This window comes from Sycon ciliatum, chromosome 1 (assembly GCF_964019385.1).
Source record: "Sycon ciliatum chromosome 1, ocSycCili1.1, whole genome shotgun sequence".
Taxonomy (NCBI): domain Eukaryota; kingdom Metazoa; phylum Porifera; class Calcarea; order Leucosolenida; family Sycettidae; genus Sycon; species Sycon ciliatum.
The window spans coordinates 3,598,596-3,608,803 of record NC_088643.1 but is presented as its reverse complement, the minus strand read 5'-3'; the positions used below and the strand labels follow the sequence as shown (position 1 = coordinate 3,608,803).

At 45.9% G+C, this 10,208-nt stretch overlaps 1 protein-coding gene across 1 annotated transcript in view; it reads right to left on the bottom strand.

The window, feature by feature from the left end:
- Positions 1-10,163, bottom strand: part of LOC135810250 (deoxynucleoside triphosphate triphosphohydrolase SAMHD1-like) — a 24,616-nt gene extending 14,453 nt beyond the window's left edge. Inside the window, exons 1-11 of the mRNA XM_065323733.1 lie at positions 9,435-10,163; positions 7,082-7,145; positions 6,049-6,139; positions 3,806-3,908; positions 3,464-3,521; positions 2,841-2,956; positions 2,335-2,405; positions 1,615-1,752; positions 1,219-1,278; positions 861-958; positions 390-456 (exon numbers count right to left, since the gene is read on the bottom strand). Of these exons, the coding sequence (XP_065179805.1) occupies positions 390-456; positions 861-958; positions 1,219-1,278; positions 1,615-1,752; positions 2,335-2,405; positions 2,841-2,956; positions 3,464-3,521; positions 3,806-3,908; positions 6,049-6,139; positions 7,082-7,145; positions 9,435-9,624 (1,056 nt within the window). The 5' untranslated portion in view covers positions 9,625-10,163. The remainder of the gene's footprint in view (positions 1-389; positions 457-860; positions 959-1,218; positions 1,279-1,614; positions 1,753-2,334; positions 2,406-2,840; positions 2,957-3,463; positions 3,522-3,805; positions 3,909-6,048; positions 6,140-7,081; positions 7,146-9,434) is intronic.
- Between the last annotated feature and the right edge of the window lie 45 nt (positions 10,164-10,208).

The window sequence follows — 10,208 nt, the reverse complement described above, 5'->3', positions numbered from 1 at the left end:
GAGGCACTGAATGTTTTATGAAAAAAGTATTCTTTCTAGACCAAGAGTGGCATAATATATGATGAATAAAGATAAAAAATATTTACGACGTTTCGTTGTTCTGAACAACATCGTCAGTGGATACTGAACGTTTTATCGAACAGAAAGTGGTGCTTTCCTGCAGGCTGCCGAGTGGAAGTTTGGCGCGCTCCTCATGTGCTCTGGGTTGGCAGTTGTGGGGCAGTCAAGTCAGCGGGAAGCATTAGTTCCCCGCTAGGAGCAGCCACCTTCACAAGAATAGACTCGTAGCACAACTCACACTTACAACAAAGTGCATGATTGTTGAGACTGAGCTTCGGATATATGATATTTACCAAAGACTTGCATGAGTGTAATCTGCCTACACATACCTTGTCACGAGTGCAAATCCGCAGCGTTTTCTCAACTTCAATGACACGTGCAAACTGCATGAACCGCCTGCACACAAACATACACACACGTGCACATGTGTGGACACAGACAGACAGACACAACAAGAAAAAAACATGAACCTAACGGACATATACAGTAACAACTAATACATACACACAGTCACGGCATCGGCAATGAAGCAAGAGTCAAAAGACCAACCAGAAAACAATTATGGTGAAAAATAAGGACAACATGTTACGAGTTATGACTAACTGTCCACCAACGTAACCAGATCTTATACAGTCAACGAGTGCGACAAAATGGCACAAAACTGACAAAGGAGTACTGAGACATTCGGCGACCTGACAACTTAGCATTTTGTCCTCCTGTCTCACCATAATATATTTGGCTCACCATCCGAGTTAACCAGAAAACAATTCTGCAAGTACATGACAAGTAGGAGCACGTACCGGTAATCAAACATGTTGGCTATGCCCAGGTGATGGCAATCACGTGCAAAGTAATCCCACTTGTCTACGTCAATGCCTGTCCGCTTGTTGGCAATGATCTGAAGAAGAACAGCCGAAACCAGAGCAGGACGTTACCAAAGCAAATACAACACAGTCTGTATGGCCAGTGGCTACTACTAAGGGGAGTTCGAGAGTGAACACCACACATACACACACAACAAATGTGAGCCAGATACATAGATGTAGCTTAGAATGGCTGAGTAGTCACCGAACAAATCCTCGCAAGAAATAAATGGACGCCGTCACCGCCATATCACGAGAGATTTGACAAAGTGACCGTGTCCAAACTCGACCTTACCTCATACAAGAAGCTTTTGTCCTTGCCACGGCCCTCATACTTCCAATCCCGGTCCGAGTCCTGGGTAGAAACAAGAGTAAGCGTAAGCGTTGTCGAAGCAACACACAGCATACACAGCAGTATGGGTACACAGGATAGACAGCGCTCCAGGCATCAGGGGTACATCTCACACCCAGTCCAGCTGTTTCCAAATTTAGATCGTACTTGCTTGGTAGCAGACAAAGGGCAATCATGCCTCTAATGTACAGCAGGGAGTCGTAGCATCTAGAAAGACAACACGGGCGACTGTAGCGCAACACCTTATCACATTTAGAAGCCTTTCCTCAGCAAATTGTGGTATGAATAATCATAATTCCATCTTCAATCGTTTCACTCCTAGTTCTAATCAAGTCCTACCTGCCCATGTTGAGGCCCAGCGATCATCTCCTCGATGAAGATAACATCCTGTTCAGAGATCCCACGCTCAAAGAACGCCTGCTGAAGCTCATTGACTTCGATCATGTGTCGCAGCATGTTCACAGATGCGTCCTCATGCTGATAGTGAGACAACACGTGAGGCAGAACAGCACGCAAGTGGCAGAAATCAACGACTAGCAATAAAGCAAAGCGGATTGAACTTTTTTCAGTACACCCAACTCGCAACACACAAACAGTCCTTGGCTACATCACGTACAGTAAGTTGTCCAAATGTTCACCCAGAAGGGCATCATCAAGGATATAGGATTGAACTTCAGAATTGTGTGTCGCTCCCTACGTGGGAGCTCACGCTTTTCCTGCGACTTGCATCTCACTTGACCGATTCACAATAGGATCTAACTTAGGATCCGACTTGTGTCTCATATTCTGCTTGTCAACCAGGAAGATAGCGCCCTGATCCCCGATCAATGACCACCCACAATAATGGGCAAGATGGTCTACTTCAAGACAAAATATGCAGGGCTTCAGGATTACTAGACGCATTGTATGACTAATAGCCTCCTCGAAAACAGACAAATGTATCCACAGAACATCAAATAGCTGATAACTGCAATGAGAAGAACATAGGATACAAGGTCATACTGAGCTGCATACTAGTATAAGAATGTTTCATAATGAACAAGCAGAAGAGTAGCATACCCGCCAGTCACTCTGGCTATCAACCATCGGGATGAACTGAGCATCAAACATGTGTGAGAAGGGACCATGACCTACACCAAACAAACAGAAGCCAGCAACAATACAATCAGATTGTGTGTGTGTGTGTGTGTGTGTGTGTGTGTGTGTGTGTGTGTGTGTGTGTGTGTGTGTGTGTGTATGTGAGAGTGAGTGAGTGAGTGAGTGAGAGAGAGAGAGAGAGAGAGAGAGAGAGAGAGAGAGAGAGAGAGAGAGAGAGAGAGAGAGAGAGAGAGAGAGAGAGAGAGAGAGAGAGAGAGAGAGAGAGAGAGAGAGAGAGAGAGAGAGAGAGAGAGAGAGAGAGAGAGAGAGAGAGAGAGAGAGAGAGAGAGAGAGAGAGAGAGAGAGGCAGAGAAAGAGAGAGGCAGAACGTATAAAGAAAGATAGATGAAATACAATATAGAGTCGCAGATCGAGAAGGAAAGAATTAGTTCCAGAAAACGTAGAGCAGACCATTGGCCATCACTCACCCAGGTCGTGGCAGAGTCCAGCCAGCTTAACACACAGCACGTCCACATCATTGATCTTCAACGATGGCTGCCGCTGTCGCAGCTTGCCAACCAGACAGCCCGCTAAGTGAGACACTCTACACGTGAGAAAACACCAATGAAACACCAAAACATGATGCATGGGATACATGTATACGCACTGCTGCACGTATATGTACAGTAAAACCTGTCAAGGTGACCACCTGCCTCAGAAGACCACCTGCCTCAGAAGACCACCTGCCTCAGAAGACCACTGTAACCAGGACCCAGTGATACTATCTGCAGCCAAACGACCGTGGATAAGGGGACCACCTGGCAACAGAGACCACATTTTGCAGGTCCCTTGAGCGGTCGTCTTAGACAGGCTTCACTGTAAATGTACGTGAAGTAGCCACATCAACTAATAAGATGGCTGTTAGCGAAGAGCATAGCCTGGCCAAGAATGTGTTGGCATCATTGCTGCACATGACTGCATAGAACGTGTTGCCAGCATTGCAGCATATGACAGCGTGTACACTACACCACAATAATCCCCAAAGTGGTGACATTGTGAAACGACAAGCACGTCATTGAGAGCTAGCGAGAAAGCGGACTGGAATACATACCCAATAGAGTGTTCGAATCGGTTATGACTAGCTCCCGGAAACACAAAATATGTTCCACCTACGAGAATGAGAAAGAAAAAGAGAAAGAGAGAGTGAGAGAGAGATAGAGGGAGATAGAGATAGAGAGAGAAAGAGAGAGAGAGGGGGGGGGGGGGGAAAGGGGAGGAGAAGGGGTACACAATCAGCTTAGTCCAGATAGTCGAAAGCCTGAGACGAGAATTCAGTGCAGTATCCAGCTGGTCACAGTATGGTAAACGGCTAACACGAAATATACCTGAGAACAGATTGAAAACACAATTGATACCACGCAACGAACAACTGCAGCATGGGTACAGTTCTGACCTAACTGCTTGATGTCGCGCAGTCTCTGGAACTGTGGCGTATCGATGATCCGCATCAGCAACGAGTCCAGCTCAATGTGCCCGTGAACAGGATCATTGAACACCTGCGTTTTCAGAAACAGCAACAGCAGAGGCGATAACAGCAGTGAGAATGGCGATGACAGAAGCAGGGGTGGCAGCAGCAGTAGCAGCAGCAGTAGCGGCAATATCCCAAAACGCACACACACACACACACACACACACACACATACACAAAGCATAAACGCAAACATTGAGTATAACATCGACAGGGATTCAGGAAAATTCGAATGATTATCTCTTTTTTCTTTTAGTGATTGGTGCAGCCCAGAGACTGTCTGGAGAGTGTTGTAAAGGTGTATGGGTATAGGGCAGCAAAAGTAGATTGATCTTGGCGGGTGGTGCTACATGTTGCAACCAATGCATGAATAATACACTGCAATAATACACTGATCTATGCAACACAGCTGTGCTCTGACGTAAGCACTGCAGTTCTGCAGTAGGTCAATACTGACTGGATTGTTCACACAACTACCCCGATGCAGTAAACTTGTCAAGGCGACCCCTCTGATGAGGTGATCACCTGTCCTAGAGGACCACTGAAACTGGGATGAAGGATTACTACTGTATTCCAATGACCCTGGATAAGGAGACCACTTGTACACGGCGACCACATTTGTATGGTCCCTCGAGTGGTCAGCTTAGACAGATTTTACTGTACCTTGAACTGACATACAAGTACTTGCACCTCCCACTACACCGTGTACAAGCAAGAGTATATAACCCCCCAAGAGTGTGCAACTCCTGATACCCTTTCTGTGGGGTACGCCGATGGCGAAAACTCATATCACGTGGTGCAGTGTCGCAGTTGTATGTTTCCAGCCCGTTTTTAGCGAGCAGTGAAGTATTAAAAAAGCACTCTCTGACAGAAACTCACTGCGGGTATGCAAATTCCCAGCATGATGTTCGGATTGCGCGCACGCTGTCCTTCGTTTGTACGTAGTACGAAAGTATCTGAGACACGTGATGTGAGTTTTCGCCGTCGGAGACCCCATATGCAGAGTTGCACACTCTTGGTACAAGTAGTGTAGTGTGTAAATAGTGCTTCAGAAGATAAAACTCATAAAAGCCAAAAAATTGAATCCATTACTACTACAGACAGACTAGTACAGCATTGGCAAACAATCCTTCTGTGTGTGTGTGTGTGTGTGTGTCCCGTAGCTCCTTCTGCATTGTTTGCAATTGCAGTCGGCGTTTCAGTAGACCACAGGACCTATCCCGTGATCGCCCCTACTGTTCCGAACCTGCTCAACCCCCCATGGGGTCCGCATAGCCAGAATATGGCAGCGCGTCCAAGGTCCAAGGTGTGTGTGTGTGTGTGTGTGTGTGTGTGTGTGTGTGTGTGTGTGTGGTGTGTGTGTGTGTGTGTGTGTGTGTGTGTGTGTGTGTGTGTGTGTGTGCATGTGTGCGTGTGTGCGTGTGCGCGTATGTACACAATGCTATGTCCGACATGAAGGACCGCCAGATGGTGGGTTCGTACGACCTCACCCAGGATCACAGAGAGTGGAAAACAGCATGCAGCACATTTCCTCCTACCGAGCCTGTCACCTTAGGGCATGTTCGATTGGTAAGGATCGGGATCGGGATCCAGATCTCAGATCCGTCGGATCCTGCAGAGTCAACTGGACACTTTTTTGGGCCTTGACTGTTGCCATGTTGGCGAAGTAATAAAAAGTCATACTCACCGCGCCAGTTGTACAAAAAGTTAGCAAGGCCTATCTCGATCCACGTGTGCGTACCACAATGTGTACAAAAACGATTTTTACCCGCCATATACGCACAAAGGTCACATTTGGATCCGTTGGATCCGGTCAACCCTGCTCCCCGAGGTGGGTTGACCGGATCCAAATCCGAAGGATCCGGATCCAGATTCGACCAATCGAAAGGGTGCGAATCCAGTGGATCCGGTGGATCGGGATCCCGATCCTACCAATCGAACATGCCCTTAGACTTCGTTTGCAGTTGTGGAAAGAGTTATCGCCGCCGTCAGGACTTGACTCGCCACGCCTGATTCTGCTCGTGACTTGAACACTGTTGGTCCCTTCGGGACTTGCTATCGTCTCCGGATGGGCATATTGTATTGTTGTATTGTGTGTAAACGTGCATATGTGCATATAATTCATGGTAACCGGTGTTCATGGGAGCACGAGTACATCGTAGACTTACCTTGGGAAGACGTGGAGGTGCTTCCTCGTCGACTGTCTCATCGAGGATGTTGTTAATAATCTTCATGAGCTCAATGCGCTGACCTAAGGGACTGCCAGCAGAAAGAGGGAGATTATGGAGATAGTGAGTGAATGAATGAGGGAGTGAGGGAGGGAGTGAGACAGACAGACAGTCAGAGAAACAGACAAAGAAACAGAAAGCACGAAATAGCAGTCTCTGAAGACTGTAAAAGCAGGGGGAATATAGCCGCAGAGTACACAGCACTGGTGCAACAATCACCCCTGCCAACTGACCATGGACAAAATAAGGCACAAGGAATACAGTGCATGCTACAGAACACACATCAACTGCAGAATTCTCTCCATGTGGTACTGTGGCTGTAATCCTTTGTGTAGACACCACTGAATATAGACATTGTACATACACGAGTCACAACTCTCTTCCACGGCCTCCACGCTACAAGGGCCGTGGTGAGATATTGGTCGCCGACCTCTTTTATGAGAAGTGCTGATATGGCACGTGTAATGCTGATGTAATGGTTTCCTTCTCTCTCTCTCTCTCTCTCTCTCTCTCTCTCTCTCTCTCTCTCTCTCTCTCTCTCTCTCTCTCTCTCTCTCTCTCTCTCTCTCTCTCTCTCTCTCTCTCTCTCTCCGTTTGTCCGTCTGTCTGTCTGTATGTGAGCGCAAATATGTCAAGTATTGGTCCTGTTAGGGTGGTGGTGTTCCGGCGGATGCGGAAAACTCGGCCTTCAGCCGAATCTCACGCGAACCGTGGATTATTATTATTATTATTTTTGGTCCTGTTGTGTGGTCCGCCTATCCGCCAGTACATTGTGTGTGTGTGTGTGTGTGTGTGTGTGTGTGTGTGTGTGTGTGTGTGTGTGTGTGTGTGTGTGTGCGCGCGCGTGTATTTGTCTGTCAGCCTGTCTGTCTGTCTGTCTCTCTGTTGTGTGACCAGGACTAAACACGTGAACTGTACTGAAGTGTACAAGGAACTTTCAAAGAGACGCGTCAGCCATCACAGTACACCTTACACATCCCATTCCTTCAGCATATCATCGTTGATCTCCGACAGGTGTTCACCCTTGACACGCTCACCTGCACACACAGCACGGATCACACAACGAACAAGCAATGTTTAATAACAGACACATGGATGAAAGCATTGAACACCGCTAAGTAATATTTTTTTCTTTTTGAAAACAATTTCCATGGAGACAAGAATGCGATAATACTCAGAAAAAGGACACACTTCACGCCCTTAAAAGACCATCTGGAAAAGTTTTCTTTTTGCGTTATCTCTTAATGTTTTCACATCAATGGACTCGGATAGAGAGCTAAGGATAAATTTATAGAAAAGAAAAGGACGGTCAGTGTCGTGCAATGTTATCGCATGAACTGATTGTTTAGTAACTGGTGGTGCTAGTGGACAGTATAGCGTAACTTGTAATTCCTTGGTCCTTTTCTTTTCTATAATTTTTTCACATCCATAGACTTTATCTTGCCCGTATAAGGGGTCGTCCATAAATATCGAACTTTTTTCACAAAACGAAATAATTTCGTTATGGGGTGGGAGGGGGTTGACCAATTTCGTTTCAGAAAACATTGATTCATGTACATGGCTGTTGTATATGCATGTATGTCAACATTTTTTACATTCTGAGGCCCTCTCGAGGGGGAGGGAGGGAGGGGTTGAGTCTAAACTAAAATAATTCATTTGGTGAAAAAAGTTCGATATTTACGGACGGCCCCTAAGAGCCTGTTACCCCGTAAAAAACAATTGACCACTGCTACCCGTACACTGATCCTGTGACACGTGAATGCTGCCACCAACATGCAGTAGCGGCGGGTACACAGACTCGCCGCATACTGATTTTCAAACCACGCTGTCTCTATCTGTTGACACCAGAGCTATGGGGAGCAACACACAATCCCTCAACTATCGCCGAAGTCGCTACAAACCTCTTCTTTGTACAGCTATGATATCAACCAGTGAAATCCAAACCCCTCGATAAAGCCTGAGGTTTACTTTTTCTTTCACATACGGGGAAACAAGTTGCAGAATGTCGCACCAAACCAGTTCACTTGAGCTCAACTCATTTGCTCCACTGCACGCCCATCACCACACACATTCGGAAATGTTTCTCCATACGCACATGAAGGAACAGCTGGGCTTTCAGCTACGTTGGGGCACTCTACACTAGCTAAAACTTCCCGTGTTTTCCAGAGTAAAAGCAGCACTCGTAATTCAGAAGTCGGTGAGTGCCGATCCCACGGCGCCAAGATAGGAGACATTCAAATGTACTAGTAAGTTAGCATGATGCACATGATCACTTTCTGTGATTTTCAGCATGCGACACTTGCAAAAGCTGTTACCACGACATGCGATTCGCAAGTTGTTTGGTTTCTGTGACGTCTCTACGTGGCATGCATACACATGAACCCCAGGGAGAATCCCCTTGGAATGGAAACTACAGTCAGACCTCGCTTATCCGGTCCTCTTTTATCCGGATCCCTCGCCATCTGGGAGAAAATCATTGGTTACCGATTTACAGCATATGTCATGCATACCGTATTATCTCTAATATAAGCACGGTCCTTTATTTTTTCAATGTACCTCCGCCCCGTGCTATTAATGGAGACGTTCCTTTATTGGAGACCGTTCCATTATTATTTCAACCTCATTTCAGAGGCATGTTGCCATGCCAAATTCATGTATGACACACACATTTCAGGGTTTTTTTCGCCGGTACAGATAGTGAATTTACACAGTGTGCTTATAATGGAGACTGAGCACTTTATTTTTTGAATGCCGCCCCAAGGTGTTCTATTATTGGAGACGTGCTATTATTGGAGACTGTGCTTATATTAGAGATAATACGGTACATACAGTATGTGTGTTCGATTATCCGGTTGACGGTATACTCCGTTGATGTGCGTTATAATAATAAAATAAAAATAAAGTTCAACTTTTGCAATGTATAACATAATTATTATGTTGTACATTGCAAAAGTTGAACTTTAGTCGACGTATGCGACAGCACTCGACATGCATCACCTTGTCGAAAGTGCCGCACATCGCGCCCCAGAAAGTAATATTGTGAGTCCTGCTAAAGACGAGATCTGGTACATGCAGAATAGTCTGAGACAAATTTCAAATTAAATATTCATATTTTGAAATTACAAATCCCTCAACCCAAACTAATGAATTCGAAATGCATTCGATATCTGTTTTCGGAATGGACCATTGCTTGATAACTAACTAACTTACACCACTTGTAATCGTGACCCTAATCTGGAATTACAAACAAATCCAGATTTGAGGACAAGTTTACTTCGCTTTAGAAGCAGTGCTCGTGCATACATGTATTCATTGAATAGCCATACCTTCAAATTTGGAGGCAACGTCATTGTCAATTCCGTGACGCCTCAAATAGGATGCCAAATGGGATGGCCTCCACGATTTGTGTTGAACAGACAGCGGCTCGCTCGGTGATGGACAACGTTTCTTTGCAGGTGACATGTACGGCGTGATGCCGAGGTCGTTGATGTCGAGGCGACTACCTCGTCGCTTCATGATTCCAAATATCAAAAAAATCAAAATTTCACTTTGAAAGCTGATCGGCTTGAAAAGCCTGTTCCTGCTCAGTTGTTCACCGGAACAGATCGCAAGTTTGTGGTGCACTCAGTAGATGCACGAATACCGTACCGTAGCTACGCGATATGTGTACTGAAACTGGTAGGTCTATTCGTCTACATAACTTCAGTACTGTAGTCGGAGCCTTCTTCCCTGCTAGTGTTTTTGAGGAAGCTTCTGGGGAAAGGCAGTGAAGCTGCATGTGCGTGGGTTTCTTCAAGAACAGTTTGCAATCTTCTCGATCACTGAAGTCAACAGCTGACATGTACTCCACGAGACTCGATCGTACCGTACCATCACTATGAACATGATGAATGGTCTACAACATTCATTGAATCAAGACCCAATCAATAATGATTCACTATTTCTGATTGTCACAGCTAGCTAGCAGGTTCGATCGTGTGGAAGTTTCGAACTGACCACAAGCACAAGACAAGCTGCCGCCATGTCACAAATCATTAATCAACGATCGACCACATGCACAAGGACACAGTGATGTGAGTCTGGTGCGTGATCGATGAATC